The sequence below is a fragment of the Manis javanica genome, chromosome 3 (genome assembly GCF_040802235.1).
Source record: "Manis javanica isolate MJ-LG chromosome 3, MJ_LKY, whole genome shotgun sequence".
Taxonomy (NCBI): Eukaryota; Metazoa; Chordata; class Mammalia; order Pholidota; family Manidae; genus Manis; species Manis javanica.
In genome coordinates this window covers 122,707,184-122,730,470 of record NC_133158.1, presented here as the reverse complement: position 1 = coordinate 122,730,470, position 23,287 = coordinate 122,707,184, and the positions used below count along the sequence as shown (strand labels likewise).

Below are 23,287 nucleotides of genomic sequence, written 5' to 3'. Positions count from 1 at the left end.
TGAAGGGCAAAAGGTAGCTCATTAGTGCAGCCCAGCCTCAGGCCACCCGAGAGGTCACGGGGCACAGGGACACCCTCAGAACAGGCAGGGGCCCTGTCAGGAGCCCACCGCTCTACACTGCCAAGCCCATGCCAAACTACCTTTTCCTTTTCTACCAGTCTGATGTGACCAAAGGACATTTAAGTAACCCATATGCAGCCCTTTGTTCTCACACTTGAATTGCTGCGTTGCAGGTAGTAAAATGCAAGCTGAAGAACCAAAGGGCCCGCCGGTCTTCTGTACAGACCCTCAGCTCTGTTTCCCTTCAGACCACTCCTGCAGGACCCCAAAGCCTGTGCCCTTCCTCACCACAATGCGGCACTGCTGTGGGGGGCAGAGGTTGAGCTGAGATTGTAAACAGGCCTGGCTTGCTCAGATTAGGAAGGAGTACCTAAGGTCTTATTAACAGTAGAGTACATCTTCTTGCCAACAAGTTCTCATGTCTTCAAAGTCCTGCCTTGGAACTTCAGAGAACTCAGTCAATCAAAGGAACTTGAATGGAAGTGACAGGTATCTCCCTCAAGAACATCCTTGGAGAGAGAACAAGACTCCTTACCACTTGTTTCTGGAGTTCCACTAAGTTATGTTAGGGCAGGAAAATGGAATGCTTAGAAAGTCAAGTGTTTCCAAAATTAGATCTGAAACACTGACTATATTAAATCTCAGCCCAGGACTTACATATGTCTATGGCTTTGAACCCATTTCTGACAACTCTCTTAAACCAGTGATCTTCTCTACAGAATGCTATCCCAGTTGGATTCCCAGTAGGATAAAAAAAAAATTTTTTTTTACCCTTTTTTTTTGAGAGGGCATCTCTCATATTTATTGATCAAATGGTTGTTAACAATGATAAAATTCAGTATAGGGGGGGTCAATGCTCAATGTACAATCATTAATCCATCTCAAGCCTAATTCTCGTCAGTCTCCAATCTTCTGAAGCATAACGAACAAGTTCTTACATGGTGAACGAATTCTTACATAGTGAATAAATTCTTACATGGTGAACAGTACATGAGCATTCATCACAGGAACGTTCGGTTTTGATCATGCATTATGACCTATAAATAATCAGGTCAAATATGAATATTCGTTTGATTTTCATACTTGATTTATATGTTGATCCCACATTTCTCCCTCTATTATTATTATTATTTTTATTTTTAATAAAATGCTGAAGTGGTAGGTAGATGCAAGATAAAGGTAGAAAACATAGTTTAGTGCTGTAAGAGGGCAAATGTAGATGATCAGATGATCAGGTGTGTGCCTATGGACTAAGTATTAATCCAGGCTAGACAAGGGCAGCAAGACATCCACGGATGCAGAAGATTTCTCTCAAAGCAGGGGGGGTGAGGTTCTGAGCCTCACCTCTGTTGATCCCCAAATTCTCACCTGATGGCCCCCCTGCGATTGTGCCTGTCTTAGGTTGTTCCTCCCTTGAGGAATCTTACCCGTCTCTGGCTAACCAGTCATCTTCCGGGGCCATACAGGGAAATGTAAAGTTGGTAAGTGAGAGAGAAGCCATATTGTTTGAAAAGGTTAGCTTTTTACTTCTTTGCAGATTTATGCCCTGTGGCTTCTGTGCCCAGCACTTGTCTCGAGGTATCTTTACCACCTGGAGGAATTATGATACTCGGTAAATTCAATATGAGGCACGAATTCTATTTAAGGGTTGTAATTAGGAAGGAAAAAAAATTTTTTTTAATAAAAAATTTAAAACATTAGAACATCTTCAGAGAAAAGATGTTTCTCATAGTCAGAACTCTTATTTTAGGTACTGAGAACCCCCAACTATTTAAAGTTTGCAGGTGCTATTAAATCCCCTGTCCAGACAGCAAGCCCTTTCTCCTGGATCCTAAACTTCTAAACTTGCTCTTTTCTTCCCCTAAATTGCCACATCTCCTATCCATTCCTAATCCCCAATCTGAATCTTTCCAGAAATGTTATGGTTGTAAATTCGTTAGATAATCTCCATCCTTAGGCTTAGCCTTCTATAAACAGCTGTTGGTTTCATTTGCTCAGAACCTTCCGGAGAGACTGAACTAAGAATGACATGACAAATCTTTTGACCACCAGCAGAGAGAGTAAAACCATACGCTGACAGAATTCCCATCATTCTCTCCCCTAAAAGGCTTTTTTAGACCTCGATAGACTATTAAAAAGTATGCTAATGCCTCTGATTTGCACAGTTCCTTCCCCAGGTGTCCCTCCCATGACTCCCTGCAGTGCCTCCCTGCACTCCACCCAGGAGGATTTCAGCAACAGGTCCCTCTGCTCAGCCATGCTGAGGCACACAAGGGCCTCCTAACACTTGACTTTATATCTACTTGGATTTGCAGCTACTGAGACAACAGGGGTCCTCATAGGGTTGCCAGATAAAATATAGATGTCTAGTTAAATTCTGATTCCAGATAAACAATGAAAAAAATTTTAGTACATTTATGTCCCATGCAGTTATTAACTGGTGTCCTGTGTTTTTATTTGCTAAAGCTGGCAACTCTATACTGGTGAAAGTATTATCAGAAAAGTCATAAGGAAGCTTACCACTGCTTTTCTACAAGTTATCACACTCCTAGAAAGAGGAAGAGGAGAGGGGAAAGGAAGGAGGAGCCAGAGGTAGAGTGGCGGGAGGGGCGGGAAGAGGGAGGCAGGGAGGACCGGGGGAGGAGACTGCAGAGAAGCAGATGGAACTAAGTCTCCCCGGACATGTAATAGAGCTGTGGGTGATTCTGCATCTATTATGAACTCTGAAGCTTCCCAGATAGAGGAAGGAACTTTGATGCAAGGATCCACCTGCAAATACAAGTCCTCATGTGTAAGTGAAGAGAAGAGACCCCTTGAGAAACATGGGGAGAACAAGCCTATACTATAAACCTTTTTTTCGTGGGGAGAACAAGCCTATACTATAAACCTTTTTTTCGTGGGGAGAACAAGCCTATACTATAAACCTTTTTTTTTTTTTTCATCCAAAATGCCATGAAACGCATTCACTAACAAGGACAGGGGAACAAACTTATGGCCAAAACATTTGCTTTCTTCCATGGCTGGACATTGGAGGTTCAGCAAAACCAAGCTCTGATTACAATTAGATCATTTCTCTTCACACAGTGCTGGCTCTTGACCTTCTGGCAGCCAGGCTGGGGTAACAGAGGGCCTGGGGCTCGGGGTACCTTCTCAAGGACTAGCTTTCTTGACCAAAGAAAATTCACCATGTTAACTGTAAACAGTACATAAGTGAATCTTGGGAAGCTAGTTTTCATTCTTCTTAAAAGGAAGTTTCAGTTTGTTTTCTCTTGACCATCTAAGGTGATGAGACTAAACCCACAAACACCTGAGCCTCCAGGCTCCCAGCCACCCACACTGCCTTTGTCCTGCCAAGATGGACTAGCAGATGTGCAGGAGCTACTCTATGCAGTGACACTGTCAAGGAATTCCAACCCTCACAGGTGTGGCTCCTTTTCAAACGTTTTTTTAAGTTTATTTTTTAATAAAAACAATCCCACAGTATTTACCATCAACTGGAAATAACAGATGGGCAATCAAAACAATATGAACACATTTTTCAGAACTACATTCCCAACAAAAGACACCTAAAAAACAAACAATATGAAGTTTCTCACTTCATTCACCATTTCTAGTTGGAAACACTCTGGAGCACAGTAATATTACCTCCCTTTATCATGATCCAACCCACGTGTTTTCTTTACTTTATTTTAGAATGAATCTCTTCTGTATCATCGGATACGAGGCTCATATACTCATCAAAAGCAATGACACAGCCCTCTAGCTGCATATTCAGTTGCTCATAACACCACACCTGGATCTGAGATCTATTTTGCAAGTATCTGAAGATGAAGCTGATGGGCTGCACCATCACTTCCCGCCCTCTGTGGCCCTCGCCACGCTCGCCATGGTGGAAGCTGACAAAAGGCACATCAGCCCACCTGCTGCCTCCGAAAGCAATTTCTGGAATGGGGCTCCTTTTCTTAAAAGTATTAACCACTTTCAAATATCTATCTCCCTCCACACTCCCAAATGCATCATCCTCTTGTATTATGTATTCGCACTGTTCTGAAGATATAACACAGGCAAGACATGATCTATTAACCATCTCAAGAAAAAAGACCTGGTACTTCCTTAACTGCACATCTCAACATCATCAGGTTTCATGACTGCTCCTGTGTTACTCATTCCCTGCCTCATAAGTGGCAGGGCAGGACAAAGAAGTATCAAAAGGGCTTAGCATATTGACCAGTCAGAATGATAATAGCATTTTGGTAGAGGTACATGGTAGATCAAGATGAGAAATTTCAGTCACATGACAACTCTGTGATCCTCTAGATTTAAATTACTGAAAAGGCCCAGTAATGACATATGTCCCTGTCGGCCCAGGAGAAAGGGACTAGCTCTGAAGGGCACCCTGAAATCCTGGGAGCCCAGAAGTTGGTGGGCCATCTATGAATTGTAATTTAGTCTCCTCCACTGCCCATTTTCTTACCAAATTGACAAAGGACTGAACATGAACAGAAGGCAAGTGCAGCTAGCCTTGTGCGGCTTGCTGGAATAAAGGCAGCAGTTTCGCCAGGAATGGCTCCTGACGTGAAGGAGGGGAAGGGAGCCTCTTACCTTAAATCTGTCAACAGCAACTGATGCTTCTGAGAGGGATTTTACTGAGAATGGTGTTACTTTCAAAGCAAAGGTCATGGAATTGAAGACAGTCACCACTGTGAAGGCCTGAAAATAAGAAAAAAGAAGAAGTTGAACCTGATTAGGCTCTTCCACTAAAATAACAAGCCACATCAACTTCCTCTTAGGCTTAAGAAAGGCTACAACTTGACTGTCAAACCTAGCACAAGTCAGACACATTTTTTTTTAAGGTAGAGTTTTTTAAGACCTTCAGTTAAAATTTTCAGCAAATCTGAACCAAAGGACAATCTGGCTTAGAATTTATTGTCAGAATTAAACCCCAAATTGGGTTGATTAAAAACAACATGCACATTATCTGTGCATTAGAGCTGAATCCCCAGTATTCCACAGAATTCTTGGCTTCATCACATGAATACCTTCTGATTATTTGGGGGAACTCCTTATCTGGAAACGAGAAGACCAGAGATTCTCTCTATGGGGCATATCTGAACTCTTCCCAAATCCTGAGAACTCACTGACCTGTGCTGCTGTCAGATCGAAGCCAAGGATCATGTGAACAGAGAATGTCACCACGCTGGCAATCACCATCACAATGGGAGCCACACCGACAGTGATGCTCTGAAAGTACCCAGCTTTTTCCAGTATGCACCGTTCTTCCTCTCGGATTTCTAAAAGTAAGAAGCAAGCCAATTTCAAAGTCAAGAGAAACCGTAGGACGTTGCTCCTCTATCACCAAAGAAGACTCAGTAGGTCTTCAGTCACACACAGGTTTTAATACAACTCTTTTAACTTTATACTATACTTTAACACTATTTTTAGGTGTTAACACTAGCAATTACTACCATTATAGTTGGTATACAAGCCTGAGGTTTGAAATGGATCAGGTCACAGGAATGAATCTAACAGAAAGCAGTCACCACGTATCAGTACAATGATCACCTTTTGCCTGAGTCTGATTCTTCTTGGAAATTTATGCTTAAAAAGGATGAACACATTAACTGCATCTGCAACTAGCAGTTTTGTGTGCTTACCTAGGTAATTACAGGGAAGACTATACCACAATAATGGAGAATTAAAAGGGAACTATGATTTACTAGGCTGCCTAATACAGATTGGCACTGGGTAGAGGCTTTCACATAAAAATCAGTGAGGATGACTGAGAGAAGATGAGTGAAACACAATTTTTGTAGGCAGAATGATTTTCTTAAATATTTGCAAAATTGACACCCTTATTGCCAAAGTAACCCTGGAGTACTAGAGACCATGGGGAACGAGGTATGACAATAAAGTGGTAAAGTATTTTCCAACAAATTTTTAAACATAAAAGCAAGTCTTCTGAGCAGTTAGGCCTTGACCTTAAAGGTATTACCAGTGCCCAAGAAGGTGGGAACTATCTTCAGCACTAGTTCATAAGTAATAGTTTTTGGAATCCAACTCATTGCTTTAACACTTATCATATACTTTGCCCAAGTCCATAATGAGCAATAAAGCTCTTTTAAAACTAACACACAGAGATAAACACACCGAAGTCAGGGGCTGATGGATGAGTGGAACCTCAGAAAGAAGACTATAAAATTAAAGTACCTGAGAGCTAGAGGGACCATCAGCGGTCACCCTGCCAACAATATGCTTGGCAGATGACTGGTTAGCACTCATTCATTCCATTCTATTAACAAACCCACTACTTAACAAACCAACCTAATCAGAGGCTGCACCCTCTGAGTGGTCACCTCCTGCAGATGACCACTCACAAGTAAAGACAGGGGACTTTGAAATTGAATGAATTACTCATAACATACTGAATTACCGAGTTTTGCTCATAGTTCATAAGCTGAGTTATCTTGGGAAAAACCATAGTTTTCTCAGGACTTAATTTCCTCATTGGTGAGATGAGGTTATGGTGAAGTCTCTAAGATCTCTTTTAAAAGAAAGAGCGTTAAGATATTATGAGAGCATCAAAGTATCCACAGTCTTTCTACCACATGCACATATGAAATCTTAAACTCACTTTGAACACTCTGAGAAAATGCTTTGACCCAGGCATACATTTTAATAAATTTAATGTATGTGAGGACTTCATTCATCTTTTGCACACGGTCATCTGTAGTGGTCACACATTTTCTCCTGAAATATGCTGTTATCCGGGACACAAACATCTGAAAGGAAAAGTGATGCCATGCCAAATCAGAGCTTATTCTAGTTTAAGAACTGTCTTGTCTTTCTAGAAAATAAATCTGCTTAAGATTACTATAAATAATATAAGCATTATATTGTGACAGTGTTTCTTAATAAAAGTGATCTGTTACACTATAATCAAGTATTATTTAATTCTTATTCTTCTGTAAGGAAGCTGAGACAAATAAGTGTAGCTGACTCCTGAACCACGCAGGGGTTGGAGCACTAACCCCTATGCAGTCAAAAATCTGCATGTAACTCTTGACCTCCTTTTCCAAAACCTAACTACTAATCACTCATTATTGACCAGAAGCCTTACCAATAACATAAACAGTCAATTAACATGTATTTTGTATGTTATATGCATTATATACTATACTCTTACAATAAAGTAAGCTAGATAAAAGAGAATGTTTTCTCAAATTGTTGTAAATCTCCAAAAAAATTTTCCAATATAGTTATTGAAAAGAATTTACATATAAATAAACTCACACAGTTCAAACCTGTGTTGTTCCAGGGTCAAGTGTGTTTGTTCTCATAGTAATCACAGATAAGAGTTCTGCCAAAGGGAAGCAGGAGAGCCCTCTCAGCACCACCATGAGACAGAGTGACTCAAACACTCCTGCGTTACTTGGGGGCAGGGTTCACCTGCTGGCCGCCTTTACTCCCAGTCTTTCTTTTCTAATATCAATAAGGAGCCACTGCCCTCATACAAGTGGCACATGGACTGAACACTGCCCAGCTCTTTTTAGACTTTTCCTAATCAGTATGTCCTTGGAGAAAATTTCTAATCAGAGATGTGATACCTCAGTGATGCCTACGAAACGTAACCCAATGGAAGTAACTCATCTAAGGAGAAACTGCCAAAATACAGCAAGGAGGCTGACTCACCATGGCTGGATAGAAGAGGATAAAAACAGCCGATCCTAGGAAGCCTGTTGGTCCCAGAATAATTACATTATAGATCATGCCTAAAATGGCAACAATGGGCCCTCCAGCCAACAAGCTGCCAACGGCGGCTGCCTCAAACATCCTCTGCCCATCGTTGGAGCACAGGTTGATGAGCTACAAGACACAAAGAGCAGTGAGGAGCCCCTGCAGGATAAGAGACCACTCATCTAAGGAGGAAGATGAAGGACAAAGCAGGGACTCAACAGAAAGAGCTCAGGCTGGGAGCTTTCTCTGCCCTGAGCAAATGCCCCTCACTCACCTCACCCACGGACTTTTCTTTAATATTCTTTAACTTAAGGATCTTCTTAAACGCCATGGTTAGGATGGCCCCCCGCAAGCGGACACCAGTTCGGTAATTCAATGCCCAAGTCAGTGCAAGTGACCAAGAACGCACGACCTCCATCAGGAGGAGGCCCAGGACCAACAGCAAGCTGTGCTTGAGGTCAGAATCTGTAACCTGGGTGTATTCCAAGAGGTGTTTCACCATGAAGGCCTACAGGGAGAAACACACACCGCCGTGAACTTCTCCACAGCACCCACACACCATGCCACAGTTTTATGTTAAGTTAGAAAGAGTGGGCAGCTCCACAGTATGGTGGTCAGCGCATTAGTGGGGGAGAAACCTGGGAGGACCAAATGTTACTGATAACCTGCCAGTTGTAATTTACTCAGGGCATGTGGCACGAGGTAGGGCTGATTTGAAATATTCTTCCTTTAGGACACCACCAAAACCATTACTCTTTCTAATGTAACATAAAGCTGTCCATTAGCTGAAATTAATTCTAAACACATGGTCATTAAAAAGTATATATTTGACCTTATACCAGTATCTCCACACATTGATACATTTCTTTAAGTAAAATTAAGACCTTTTGCGGGGTATGGTTTCAAACGTGCTTATTTGATAAAAAGGAACAGGGTACCTACAGTTAGACTGGGGAAGAGTGAGAAGTGCATTTGCAAAACATTCCTGAAAATAAACATCAGCAGTTTAATAGTACAGACAAGAGCAAACAAAGCAGACTGTCCAAAATCCAGAGACCCTCCCGCGGCCCTCCCCGCTCCCCGCTCCCTCCAAAAACAAAAACATGTTACCTCAGGTAGCATATGTCTAACACCACCTGCAGTGAGGGAAGACAGCCAGCCCCCAAGAGCCACCGAGGGCCACCTCCAGCTCTGAGGTCCTGCAACGCTGGAGCACACTCACACAAGGCACATTCAGCAACAGGATTAAATACGAGAGAGTGGGAGGTAATGTACTTTTATTGAAAATGAAAAAAATAAGGTACCATCTTCAAAGAACATCTCACAGACACTGTACAACAGGTGGAGCATTGCAGTAACATACATGGGAACATACAGAGTTGAATTATACAAGGCTAGCCATCTAACAGGTCATCGGGCCTCCGACTGTTGTTTTAGCTACACACAGTGGAAATACAGAATAGCACCAGTATCTGTTTCCAGAGTCCGGAGTAGTACATCAAGCTGACAGCACTTAATCGATTAAGGCTCCTGAAGTTGCAGTGAGTCTGCAATGGGGTAGACTCTCCAGAAATAAAAGACTTTGCTGCTAAGGAAAGAAAATTTTTTAAAAAACTAAACTAAACTAAAAACTCTCCCAAGAGGTAACTCTGTTTAAAATCACTGGCATTATTGGTTCACTAGGCTGTGAGGAATGACTTCTGATCAGGACAGAATATAAAAATCTAGGCCTCAAGGAAAAACCAGTGACATGCAGAGTCTTCCCAAGTCCTTGCAGCTAAAATTGATATTGTCAAAACCACAGCAAAAGAAAGCCAAGCCAATCCCCCACCCTGAAGGAGGAAAAAAAATCAACGAGAAGCCCAGCCACCACCCATCTATCATGGGTCATTACAGCAAAGGGTACTGAGGTGGAAGCCAGCTCTGAATGGCAGACAAAAATGGAGGCTGGACACAATTGTCCTGAGGCAGCTAATGCTGAATTCCAGAACCCAGACTTTCTGGGCTAATTGGTATTTCTCATTTTTCCTGAGAGGAAATTAAAACCAAATGTCCACTAGATCCTAAGAGATCTCCACCAATCAGATATATGTCAAGTCTCAGTTAAACAACCTGATCAAATAAATAGGAGATTTCAGACTCCAAGAACTATTGTACTCCATCTCTGCCCTCCCTCAGATTTTTATGTTTATATCCATTGTCTAGGTCACCACTGCATACAGCTGGGCTGTTGGTTTACTAGCAAGAAGATTGGCTTCTTTTCCAGTATGCAATCCAAATGTGGAACTGAGTCACTGGGTGGCAGGGTCAAAGCCCCATTTTCCTCACGTGGAGCAACTCAGTAAGGTGGCGGTGCAGAAAAGCATTTTCTCATACACCTTGGCACTGACGGAAGGGTCTCCAAAGGAAGGCTTGGAAGAACAGCAGGTTGTAGTTTGGGGCTCCTTCCTTCCCATACCTCTATAGTGCTGTTTGTCAGCACTGCATAATAGCATTAGACCCTCCCGGAGGGACAAGGAAAGCAGGGGAAGATAAAAGACATAATAATGCTTACACTATGCAAAACTTTCAGAGGGGTGGGGAAGAGGAAAACAGCAGATTAAAGAATTCCAACATATCAGGTTTTTATAAAACAATTACATTTCAAACCATTTTGTATGAGATAAAGAAAAAAGAGTGTTCATGAAAAATCCAACCAAAATTTAGTTTTTTTAAAAGTTACAGGTTTATCATTTAAATGTAAACAAACTGGGAGAAAACTCGAGATTGTCAGCATAGCTGTCTGGCTGTGGAAAGCATTCCCAGTGAATAAACATTACCTTACCTGAACTCTTGGCGAGAGATTCTGCCCAGCTTGACTCTCTCATTCTGACCGCAGAATACAGCCATCCTGAAAATTCTAAAGAACAGCTTCTGTCACTGGTTCCACTACAGAGAGACTCCCCCCAAATTCAGATCCTGACAGCACCAAGCACGCTGCAGCTGGAGAGAGGTTGGAAGGGTGGGACACTTACCGCTCTAGAGGCTATTCACTGTCCTTTCCCCAAAAGGCCCTTGAGCAGAGTTAGCATTCACAAAAAGATGGCACTGCAGGAGGTGGCCTTCTCTTGCAGACCTACAGGGCGATGCTAATTCTTTCCACACAGTCATAGGTCAGGCCTGGTCTTTCCAAACTGTTTAATCCAAGAAGGCCACAATCATCTCTATAAATTTAGCAATTTGGCCAGTCAACTGAGGTCAGGAACCAGACCGTTACAGATTCTGGTACTCCACTGACACTATCATGCTCCCTGGATGCCCCACGCAGAGGCTGATCTACTGGTGTCACTGAAACCTTGGATCCTCCTGATACATAAATGTCTAGCCTCAGTTAAAAAAAAAAAGAGAACCAGAACACAATAACTAGATTGTATTTCATTTATTGGGCATACATGGCTACCAAGGTTCAGTGAGACCTGAGGGGAGATGAGAAATATGCTGTATTTGGGGAGTCAGTTCTTATGCAGATTTCTGTAAGAACAGACCAGTTTGAAAGTCATGCCATATTAGAAAGTGTGCAAAAATCTAAACTGGATGATCCTCAAAAGGATTTAAATCCCTAGAGTATGCTCATTGCTAGCACTAATCTCAAAATCAGCCTCATCCTTCAGTTTCCAATTAAAAATATATTTATTAGAATTGCAGCTCCAAAAAAAAGTAGTCTATATTGCTTACAACTTTAGATCTTTTTATCAGTTGGAGAGACTATGGGCATACATTAACATTGCTTTCTCAATTGTTCTAGCATGGAATCTCATAAAATGACACAGCCTTAAGTTGCTCTTCCCCAAGATAGTAAAGAGAAGGAAAAGCATACTACTGTACTCTTATTGAAGGGAGGCTCTCAGCTTTCCCTGGCATCTAGAAGAATTTACTAGAGATTAGCATTTCAGTGTTCTCTACCTTAAAAGAGACATTAAGGAATATGCAGGTGGTCAAGGGAGTGACTGTAAGACCCCCAAGCTGACCATGCAGAAGAAACTTTTTTCCCAAGTAAAAAATTAAAATCCCAACAATCTATTGATTTGTGTGTGAGGGAGTGGGGAGCCAATGAAGTTCTTGCACTGGCCAAACGGAATCAAGAAAACCTGAATGTATACCATGCTACCCAGCTGAAAGAATTCTATGAAAAACCAGAGCAGCCACCAGCCCTGTAGTGAAACAATGACAGAAGCTCTTCTTGGGGGAAGCTGGTCCTGTGAAAATGCTTGCCATTTTGCTCAATAACATACTATTCAGTTACATGGTCCCTCTTATGTAAAACTTATACAAAAGTGTGTTAGTTGGTCAATTAATATAGAAACCTAATACCAGAAAAGTAACATTCTCTGCTTCAGTAAAGAGATAAAAATTTTTACAAAGGCATCAAACATTTAAAAACAAAACAGAAAACAGAAAAACAAAAACTGCAAATTAGTTTTACCTAATCACCATGCATCTTAGGCACATACTTACCAAAACCATGAACCTCCAGCTTACCCACACATGGAAAACGCACAGTATAAGTAGTACTACTGCTCCTATGCCTCAAGGCAAATATGCAGAGAATAGATTTAATAAGTCTCAAGTGTAAGGCAGCATTGCAGGTGGGAGAAACAGGTGTGAATGTCACTCTCTTACCTACTCTGCTTCAGAACACTCCAGCAAAAACCACAGCTGCCACCCCGACACTTGCCACACAGTTAATACTATAAACCGAAACTTAAAATGAACTCCAGGTTAGACTCTAAAAACCTCTCAACAGTCCTCTTATTTCTTCAGGGTTCATTTGCCACAGACCATCAAACACGTGACAACCCTCCAGGCATTCGGTGCATCCCAGCATTAGCTCAACAGCCTGTGCCACACGACGCTGCTCTGGCCCACTCACAGTGCTGCGAGACACATCTTCCCGAGCCCAGACTGCCACTTCATGTCACACACAGCACAGAAGCACAGTCCTGACAGAGCCACAGTCATTCAGTTTCACCCCCACCCCAGGACAGCGAGCCAGCTCCATCAATTCTCTGGCGGCAAGGCCCTCACGTCCTTCCAGCCGCTGACAGGCCACCATTCACTCCAAAATCAACTGCTCCCTTTCAACAGACCTGGAGGCCCCTCTCTGGCTGCTAACTAGCCCAAAGGCAAGCACACCTCTGCAACAGAGCAAAACCGTTAGCGTTGGCCGCGGCCGGGCCCCTGGACACCATCAGGGGAATGGTTAGGACTTACTGGTCCACTGAAGCCAGCCAGCTGCGTGACCATCAGGCACATGATGGAGAGGACGAGCCTGGTGCGGCAGAAGATCCACACAGCCCTTCGGAGGGAGGCAGCGTCTGGCCCAGCTTCGTTCAGCTCCTCTTGCCACAGCCTCTCTAGTCTTAACAAGGGCACACGTCCTTGTTACACATCCCCCCAGGTAAGTACATGCTCCTCGCTTCCCTCCTGCCCCTGTTTTTTGTCTCCAGGCTTTGAGGCCACTCACATAAGTCTCTCCTTTAAAATTATGAACATAATCTTTACTTTCTCGAAAAATTCCCTTCCCAGGTAACTATATATTTTCCCTATATGGAGGGCCTCTCAGGATACCGAAAATGAAAAGGACAGAAGTCTTTCATCCCAACCCAGAAAAATTACCCCCAAACAGAATTTTTTTGTGGATAGGAACCTCCTTTTTCAAGGGCCCCCAACCCTTTCTGAAGGATCCTAAATGTAAAATTGTAAACTAGATTTTAATGAGGACAATCAGCTACCACAAAAATGTATTCTGTCACAAGGCAGCAACATAATCTCCCTGCAGACTCAGGAAGAGAAGCGGGGCTGAGAGAGAGAGAGAAAGCCCGTGGTTAAAACAGGATTAAAGGCAATACAGGAGAGAAAGCAGAGCAAAGAGAAAGGCACCCCCAGGCCTTCCTTCCTCCACGGGACAGCTAGGCTCCTGAAAGGACAGAGAGCCGAGGCTCGCGTTGCAGGTCCCACACTCTAGCTTAGGCCCTATGCATCCGGTACGTGGGAGACGAGGGTGGACCAGAGACGCCTACCTTCTGCAGTTCACATCAGAAGACTCGTACTTGGACAAAGGCCACACGTCCTCCATTGAGAGCTCTCCCTTCCGGTGGGCCACGCGGGCCAGAGGAGAAAGCCAAGAAAAGGTCATACAGGAGAAGAGCCCAGCATTGTCCACCGGGTGCTGGTGTCTTAAGGAGAGAAAACCCAAAGCACAAAATTGTCAGTGCACACACAAAATTGTCAGACAAAACACAGATTAGTAAACACAACTGACTAAAAACAGATCTCCCCCAAGTCTCATCTTAGCCCGAATTTTCAAAAATGCTTTTGGCGCTTCACTGACAAGTCACTAACCAGCAGAGGCCTCTTACTTGGAAGTGGTCCGGATGGGCTTCAGAGCACTTAAGCTGTGATGGTACTTCCCCTTGGGATGCTCCTCATCCAGGATTCTGAGTTGAGAATGCATGGAGACATCCAGGGAAAGGCCCTCAGCTCGAGCTGCTGTTTCCAAGGCATCTTGGCAATCCAACTATTTCAACAGATAGGGAGAGAAGGCAAAAGCACATTAATGAGCATCAGACAAACAGAGAGGGGCACAGCTACCTGACATAACAGCTCAAACTGCAAACCGGGTTCATCACACCTCTGAAATCCCAAGGCTCAGGGGATTAAATACCAACTTGTAAGATATGAACTCACTGAAGAGCATTAAACCAGATACTTAAAACTTCTAAACTAATAGATTTCATTTTTTCTTTTTTAGTACTTCAAGGTTCAGAAAAATTGAGCAGAAAGTACAGCATTCCCCTGTCCATTTCTCCAATTAGTAATGTCTGCAGTGGTGTGGTACCCTTGTTACAATTAATGAACCAGTCTTGCTATGCTGTTATTAACTAAAGCCCATAGTTTACAACAGGATTCATTCTTTGTGCTGCACATTCTAAAATGTATATTTTTATCACTGACATGTTTTTTCTTTCATTTCCCAAAGTAAACTGAGTCAGTTACTTCATAACTGCAAATTTTTTTTTCACAACTGCAAATTTTATCACCCATTTTCTATGACAGAACTTCACTATCACCCCCAACTAAACAGCCCCGTCACGCAGAAAGGCCAAGAGGTACACATGCCTCCTCTGTCTCTTAGCAGCAGTAGGGAGAGCAGAACAGGGGCTCTCACTGTGGCTATACAGCAAAGAGCTTCAATACCCAGATTTCTGCAGCATGGAGCAGAGGGTCTCATGAATCAAAATACACTCAAGTAAGGATTATAAGTACATCACCTTTTTCTCACATTATCACAAGTATTTCTGGCAATTATTTTGAAATGGCAAGAAAGCATAGATCCCCAAATCAAGAAAAAAATTCAGTGGCATAGCTCCTAACCCACTGTGACTCACGTGTTGTAGAGTCTCTTATTTTTACACACCACTTTTTTTCCACAGAGAACAGAGGCAACTCAAGTATTAGTGGAAAATGAAAGGGCAGAATTCATGCATGTGGGCCACCTGGATACTTCAGTGGCTCTCTCCTCAAATATAATAGCTTTAGTTCACCACATAGTTATATACCTTCAGATAAGATAAGGCACTGCTCAGTATCAGGAAAGTACACAGCCTCTGCAACTGGAAGGCATATTTTTTTCATTTTAAAGGTAAAGTAAACCAGTTTGAAGAGAATAACAACACAACATGACAAAGGAGTCAACATTAAGGAAAGAATTAACTCTTACATAAAGTCCTTAGACATAAAATGAACATTTATTTAGTAGTTAGGGACCATGGCACCTAATAATTAACTAAAGGCTGCTGAGATTCAAGTATACATCAAAAAGTTTTGTTTGTTTTTAAATCTTTAACTTGCCTATAACCACAGGAGAAGAAAACAAAACCTCTGGGTTGAGAAAGGAAAATGATATACCCTAAAAATACAAACATACTTGCTATAAGGTAATAGTAACTGAGAATATATATAGAGTAGGTAGGGAATGTTACAAGGACCTCCCTTGGATGGTATCCAAACCTTCAGAAGACAAAAATAAAACAATACCACTTCAAGTGCATATTTGGATTTATGCCAAAATGGACTATATGCTGGGCTATAAAGCAAACATCAACAAATTTCAAAGGACTGCCATCATACAGTGTATGTACTCTGACCACCTTGGAACTCAATTAGAATACAGTAACCAAGATAACAAGCAAATCTCCAAATATTTAGAAATTATGCAACATACTTCTAAATAACATGAATTATAGAAGACATCAATCAAATGGGTATTAGTAAATACTTTGAGCTGAGAGATATTATATATAACACATCAAAATTTGTACAAAGGAGCTAATGTGGAGCACAGAGTGAAACTGTGAATGCTTTAAAAGCATATACTAGAGAAGAAAAGAAGAACGAGTGCTCTAAGCTAAGGGTTGGCAAATTTTTCTGTAAAAGACCAGAGAGTAAATACTTTAGGGTTTCTTGGCCAAGAGGCAATATTGAGGATATTATGTAAGCACTTCTATTACAAAATAAAACAAATTTCCACAGAATGTTTATTGACAAAATTCAAAATGTAGTTATAATAACTGAGTACAGTTTTTTTGTAATACAGATCTACTAATAAGAAGAATGGAATTTTTTATATGGAAATAAGATCTCATTTCATTGGGTTTTTTAAGTAGTTTTCTCTCTCATCAAAACTGATTGCAAATCTTCATCTGTTAATGCTGATTTGTAAAGAGATCTTACAATTTCATCTTAGAAAATGTCTTTTCACACAGATAGGTACTGCCAAATACTGAAAAACAATCCAGGAGCACTTGATTTTAGTGGAGTATGCAAGACATCATAGATTCTAGAAGATGTTTCTCTTGACATATGCCTTTATCATGTTATTACATCGCAGACTAATCACTTCCAATTGACAGGTGGAAACCACTGAATGGCACAATTAAATCAATACTAAGTGGATTATTAGCATTGAATTTGGAGACTTCTTTACCTGTGAAGGATTCAAGTACTTTGTCAGATGATTTGCAAATATTTTCTCCCTTAATAGGGCCATTCACAGAGCTGAAGTTTTTAATTTTGATCAAGTTTATTGAAAACTTTTTCCTTTACGGATCATGCTTTTAGTGTCATGTCTAAAAATTCTTTATCTATTCATAGGTCATGAATATTTTCTCCTATGTTTTCTTCTAAATTTTTTGTTTTACATTATATCTACCACTCACCTTGAATTAATTTTTGTATAAGATATAAGATTTGAGTAAAGCCTCATTTTTCTTTGCCTGTAGATGTTCAATTGTTCCAACACAATTGGTGAAAGACTGTCATCTCCCCACTAAATTGCTTTCACACCTATGTAAGAATCATTTGACCATACTTACATGGGCCAGTTTCTGGACTCTATTCCATTGACCTATTTGTCTTCCCTCCAGTGATACCACTAACCTGATTACTGTAGCTAATCAAGTTTTAGGTCTTAAAGTAGGTGTGATATCTCTAACTTTAGTCTTCCTTTTCAAAACTGGTTTAGCTATTCTAGTTCTTTGGTCTTCCCAGAAGAACCAAGTTCAAGAGTTAGGAGACTTTTATAAACATTTTTTGACATCAGAAATAGAAAACTTGGAATGTCATCCTTTAGTATTCTTACATGAGACTGGCACAATGGCATTAAGAGGAACTAAAATCTTCACATCTCCTTTCATTTACTCTTCCAACAAATAGCTTACTGAGCACCTCTGTGCAAGACTGTTCCAGATGCTGGGAGTAAGAATATGCCAATTTCTATGTACATGGTACAAATCCTGACTTCACTTTCTTCATCTCTAAAATGCCTAGGTACAATTTTCAACAAATCCTAGGAACAGAAGAGTGAATGGACTTACCAACAGCAAAGTCCTCTTACAGCATGAGTTTTGTCCCTTTAACTATGTATCATGTCATGTTTGTATGATACAAACATGGGTGGCAGGTTACTTCCTGATTGGAGAAGGCCAAAATCAAAGGCTCTTAAAGACTCAGATGAGAGTTGGCAGGCAAGGTTTCATTCCCCCAGACACCTCCTGACTACTATACCAGCATTATCAAGTGCCTGTAACATAACAGAGACTGAGGGCTCTTTTACTGCTTTTGACTTCAGAACAAGGCGCTCAATATAGTTTTGTTTCGACAAAGATAAACTCCAATAAAAGTGACTGAAATAGCACTAATACTCAAATTTTCATATAAAAATAAAACTTGGAATAGAAATTCCCACAGTAAGGGTATAGAGAAGTCTGTATTACTGAGCTAAGAGAATCAAAAATCACCCCTTGAAGAAACCCACTTTCCAAGTTATATCCCATTTTTGCTGTTATTTCCTAAATTATTATCAATCTTGTTGTCCTATCTTGCTCACTGCCTAGGTGAGGAAAATGAAATATCTGATGGAGATAAGGGAATCTATAGAGGATCCTCTGTTTTGAAGGGAACAGTTGTGCTCCATATCTGTACCCAGCTGCTTCAGAGATAGGTTGGGTGTTAAAAATAACATTATCAAGAATATCAAGAGAAAATCCTCTCACTCCAATAAAACTATTTTCCCTATGGTCATAAAAATATTAATAACTCCGTAAGCAGAATTTCCCCCTAGTTGGAGGCCACTGTGAACTACAGTGATATGAGCATGGATTTTAGAAGACAGATGGGTTCATATGATGATTCTGCCACCAGTCTTCAGCATGTAACCTAGCCACTTTCAGCTACTCGTTTTTACAATGGTGCATATACCTTGAGAGGCACTAATGAGGTAATGAAAAGTACTGGGTCTATAATAAACATTTAACATGTATTAACTATACTACCAATTTATCCACCTGATAAATCTTACGGCCTATCTCAACTACTTCCTCTTCCCTTTAGCTTTCCCTAACTCTTTCAAGATGAGGTAATTGACTTCCTGCCTACTATGCCTTCCCTGCACTGGCGCCACTGCAGTGGGGGCTCTGGGAGGTCTCACAGCAGGCAGGCTGTCTCATGAGTGTTGGCACCCCTGGCCCCTAGCATGGTAATAGAGCTTGCCATCTGTTATTCAAATGTCAACTAAAATAGCTTCATGTTATCTCACAATCTGATTATCACTTAATGCTGCATGATATACCACTGAGGAATCTTCTTAACCATTCCAGTTCTATTTAGGTTCTCTGCTGTTTTGCTTACTATTAATAGCATAATAAATAAGTAGTTTCTTTTTCTCTTTCTGGATTACTTAGGATAAATTCCACCAGTGTATTACAAGATCAAAGAGTGTCGTTCCTAGCCATTAGACATCTATCCAGTTTGCTCAATTAAACTTACTATAGAATATTATTGCAAAAGAGAACTGTTGGGTTCACAAACTACATGAAGGGCAAGGGGAAACCAAAAAGGCAGACCACTCCAGTATTGTAGGTGGCAGGTTTAGTAAGTGAGGGAATTTACATACAAGGCTTGTTTTAGGTGGTTGCAAGTCGAGGAGATCTCCACACCTACCTGCCAGATCTTAACAATTTATATAGAAGTCTTAACTGGGTTCAATCATATATTCTGTCCAGATGGTCTTAACACCATATTCCTATCTCAAGGCTGTGTCCTGGGAGCAGTTTCTTGGAGCAAGGAAGGCAAATGGAACCCACATTCCAAGAACAGGAGAGGGGGTAAGGAGCCTCTGATTTGCCCAGATCCAATTCATGCATCAACCAGCAGTTGTGTCCTCTCAAAGACCTTTCCTGACACTAGCCCTTGTGACCGGTTCGTACAATCTCGCATGTCCCACTCTACTGCAATGTGCCCTGAGTTGTCAGCAACTTGCAATGGAAATGGTTCCATTGGTGGCTATGGCCGCACTGGAGGCAGATAAGACAGCAACAATACAGACATTTGCAAAAGAAAACATGAGCAAGACTAAGACAATGATTCCCAAAGTCAGTGACTTTTTCCACTAAAAGCTCCATGATCTGAACTACTGATTTATTAAGTCCCCTCGGCTGGGGGTCAGATCACTCAAGACATTCACTTGTGTCAGCTGCTTTAATATATAGTAATATGAATGACAGATTAGCAATCTCATCTGGTATGAACACACAGCATTCTGTTTGGATAATGGCTTAAGTGTCTCCTTGTGAGGCAGTAATAATACCAAAGACCACTCTATTTTGGAGAACAGTTTTTCTCATTAGAGACATTCTAGTGTTCCATAAAGATAGGCTTTGTTGACTATTATTTCTATAATACCCTCCAGGCTGATGGAGAGAACAAAAATGGTGGCTAAACGGTCGTACCAGGAGAAAATAAAACATACCCAACTGGCCTTTTAGAAAGGGAGGTTGGCAGCTTTAGGAACTTGACTAGTTGTGTACACCAAATATGTTGGCCAGGGAAGGCAGCACTGTCAGGCATGAGGGGATGGATTGGGTAGAGGGAGTGGATATGCCAGACCAAGAGCCCCCCTTCTCCCCTCTTACAATGGTATGTGTTCCATTCCAGGTATAGTATGTTTCAACAGATCCAGCTCACAGAAGGACAAAGGGATCCCAGTGCAGACTGAATAGTTTCCCTCACTCAGGGGTATGAAGTAACTCCCCAGTCCAGTGGGAAATCCCTTTGCAAATTCCAGTAATGATGCCTTTCTCAGGCATGCTGGGGCTTGGCGTTCTCACGCAGCATAGCACAATGATCCATGGTAAGAATCAGGTCAGCAGAAATTTCCCATGACTTCCACATCATGGCACTGCGTACCTCAGAAGGGGTCCTCAGTCTGGCATGCAGGGCAATAAGCCCTACTAATTTATTATTTAAATATATTAAAGCCTGGAATAGTACTTTAATCCAACCAACCAAGGTGTTTTTACCTGTAAGTAATCTAATGTGTTAGTAATTTAAGATTTCATTTTCCTTTTTACCAGCCCTCCAGTCACTGTCTATTTGATGAGGGTATCTACACATGGTACTCAGCTTCCCTAATCTCCTAACAGTGGCAGCCTGGCTTTCATGGAGACAGGAGAAAGCTTGGAGTAGGCCAAACACAGCGTCCACACAAATGAAAGCATATTTAAAACCCTCAATTGGAGGAAGGGAGCCAGTATAATCAATTTGCCAACCCCTCACCACGTGGGAACTCATGTGGATACCCCCCAAACGCCTTTGGCAGTTGTCTTAGGCATTGTTTAGACACACAGGACATGTGTTACTACATTAATCAAGTCTCTGTATTTCGAGGGCAGTCCAGCATCCTTGGCAATATGCTATCCCATCTGGGTGCAATAGTGGCTATTCTTCCTATGCACCTAATCTGCTATTATCTACTGAAGGGTCAGTGCTAGGGCTATACCTGAGCTAGGGCATCAGCTTCTTGATTGCCAGGGGGTCTCAGTGCCTTATAATCCAAAACATTGAAGACAGGACTGTCTCAGGTTCTTACAGATGGACCCAAATGTCCCCCCACACATCCTGACCCCACAAGGGCCCACTGATGATCATCCACCCTTCGGCTTCCCATTGTCCAAGCCACAGGGTTAATCACTTTTGGAACAGCACAAATGTGAGTGCAAAGGGTTAATGATCAGGGCTCATAAGTGATCACCAGCCAAACTGCTCTGAGCTCATCCCACTGTTGCTGCACTAGCTGCTGTGTAAGAAGCTCTACTTGGAGGAGTGCTGTGTATACTGCTAGATGCTATTGCTCTGTGTGTTTCTCTGTTGCTATAGTGGGTTTCTGCCCCCTTCCAGAGCTGAGACCAAAATCCTAGGGATAGTCTCTCTTTCTGTTGTCTGTGATCCATATCTTCAACAGTCACAGACACATCTAACTCAAACGGCAGCCCTGCTTGGAAGATGCCCAGACATTTAATCTGCCCCACTAGTACTTTTCCTTCTCAAAAGGTGGCTTGCTGCTCTGATCCCCAGTCCCTCCTTTCTGTGCCAGGAATCGTTAAGGGTGGACGTTCTGTGCTAGATGGGGAATAAAAGTCCTCCAAAACCCACCAATCCCTACAAAGGCTTGCATCTCTTTCACATTCTTAGACTGGAGAGCCTTGCACCTTATCAATCACAGCTTCTGGGACAATGCCTATCTTACCTAACCAAATGACTCCCAAAAATTTTACAGCAGTGCCTGGGCCTTTTCAGTGGGTGCACTTCCCATCTTCTCCCTTGCAGATGTTCCAGCAAAACCTGCAGAGTGTCGTACAGCAGAGGCAAGTATTCACATATTAATGTCTTATCATCAAAGTAATGTGCCTGTTTTACTGATGTGGGAAGGAGAAGAGGGGCAAGACTCAAGCTACCATCTCATGACGTATTGTGGGTTGAAATCACTTGAAAGGTCCATTATTACCCCACCCCTCCCACATGAAGGCAAATGGATTTTCGTTTTCAGAAACCTGTACTTGTCAATGAGTCTTTTCTATGAACCTCCTTGAAGATGAAGCACTTTTGCTGGAACACTTGCAAAAGCATCTGAGCAAAACAGTTACTCAGTAACTATCTGTAAGTGACACAATACTTAAAAATGGCCTTGATTAAAGATCTGATGAGAGTTCTTATAATACAATTGACAAGGGAATTTGGTTATTTCAGTAACACCCTTGAAAAAATAATAATCAGAATTCTGACTGATCACATCATACTAGGACATTATCAGACTTTAAGGAATTTCATATAATTTCTGGAACAACCTAAAGAAAGTTTAGCAACACTCTTTTGGTGGGGCTAGAAGTTTTATTTAGCAAGGCTGAAGTACACTCTGAAGAGAGTGCAAGCCACCTGAGAGGTCAGGACCAGCCTGGCAACACTTCTTATTTCACAGTGCTTCCCATAAAATTTAACATACCAAATAAACCCTTATTAATTCAACATCTTCTCTTCACAAGAAGAGAGAACACATCTTTTGAGATGTTCCCGGGGGCCTGTGGAAAATCCCCAAATTAGTTCAAGGTCAACAAGACTTCATTAGAATTTTATTTTTGAGCAGCTTGTCAAAAACATCAAATGGTTTAAAACACTTGATTAAACAGATCATATGTTACTGCAAAACAATACTTGGTTATCCACTTAGCCAAAGTGACAATTCCAAGGCAAATACAGTGTTGTAAAACACCTTAGCTTTTTTAATAGAGAAGACTCAGTTTTCTTAAGGAATCAAAGACTTAATAAAGATGACATAAAGCACAGGAAATTATTTTGATAAAACACAGAATCTTTGTTTTCTAGGCAAATTACTTAAAAGGTAAAGAAAAACCTTTCACAATCCAATCAAGAACAGACGAATAGTCCAAGAATACTTTGTGCTTTAGCAGATAAAGAAAATTTTCAGTTTTACATAAGTACATTACTGATATCAAAACTTATTTTTCTTTGAGACAATTAAACAGAGGTCTTTTACCAAATAACTCTAACTCACCCTCTAGAAGAAAAAAAAACATCACATATACATAACATATATCTGCAG

General features: G+C 41.4%; 1 protein-coding gene and 1 pseudogene across 4 annotated transcripts in view; both read right to left on the bottom strand.

Annotated features, from left to right (window-relative positions):
* Positions 1 to 23,287, bottom strand: part of ABCC5 (ATP binding cassette subfamily C member 5) — a 74,949-nt gene that overhangs the window by 36,734 nt on the left and 14,928 nt on the right. For 2 of the 4 annotated variants that reach the window (XM_017680586.3, XM_017680587.3), the window contains 8 exons: positions 14,193 to 14,350; positions 13,854 to 14,009; positions 13,045 to 13,192; positions 8,069 to 8,302; positions 7,750 to 7,923; positions 6,692 to 6,839; positions 5,203 to 5,351; positions 4,663 to 4,770 (listed from right to left, as the gene is read on the bottom strand). In XM_017680586.3, coding sequence (XP_017536075.1) covers positions 4,663 to 4,770; positions 5,203 to 5,351; positions 6,692 to 6,839; positions 7,750 to 7,923; positions 8,069 to 8,302; positions 13,045 to 13,192; positions 13,854 to 14,009; positions 14,193 to 14,350 — 1,275 coding nt within the window. Of the gene's footprint in view, positions 1 to 4,662; positions 4,771 to 5,202; positions 5,352 to 6,691; positions 6,840 to 7,749; positions 7,924 to 8,068; positions 8,303 to 9,054; positions 9,383 to 10,618; positions 10,694 to 13,044; positions 13,193 to 13,853; positions 14,010 to 14,192; positions 14,351 to 23,287 lie in introns of those variants that run through there. The other 2 variants (XM_017680589.3, XM_017680590.3) reach the window with 2 other exon arrangements.
* LOC108409833 (small nuclear ribonucleoprotein E-like) lies at positions 8 to 4,656 on the bottom strand (annotated as a pseudogene).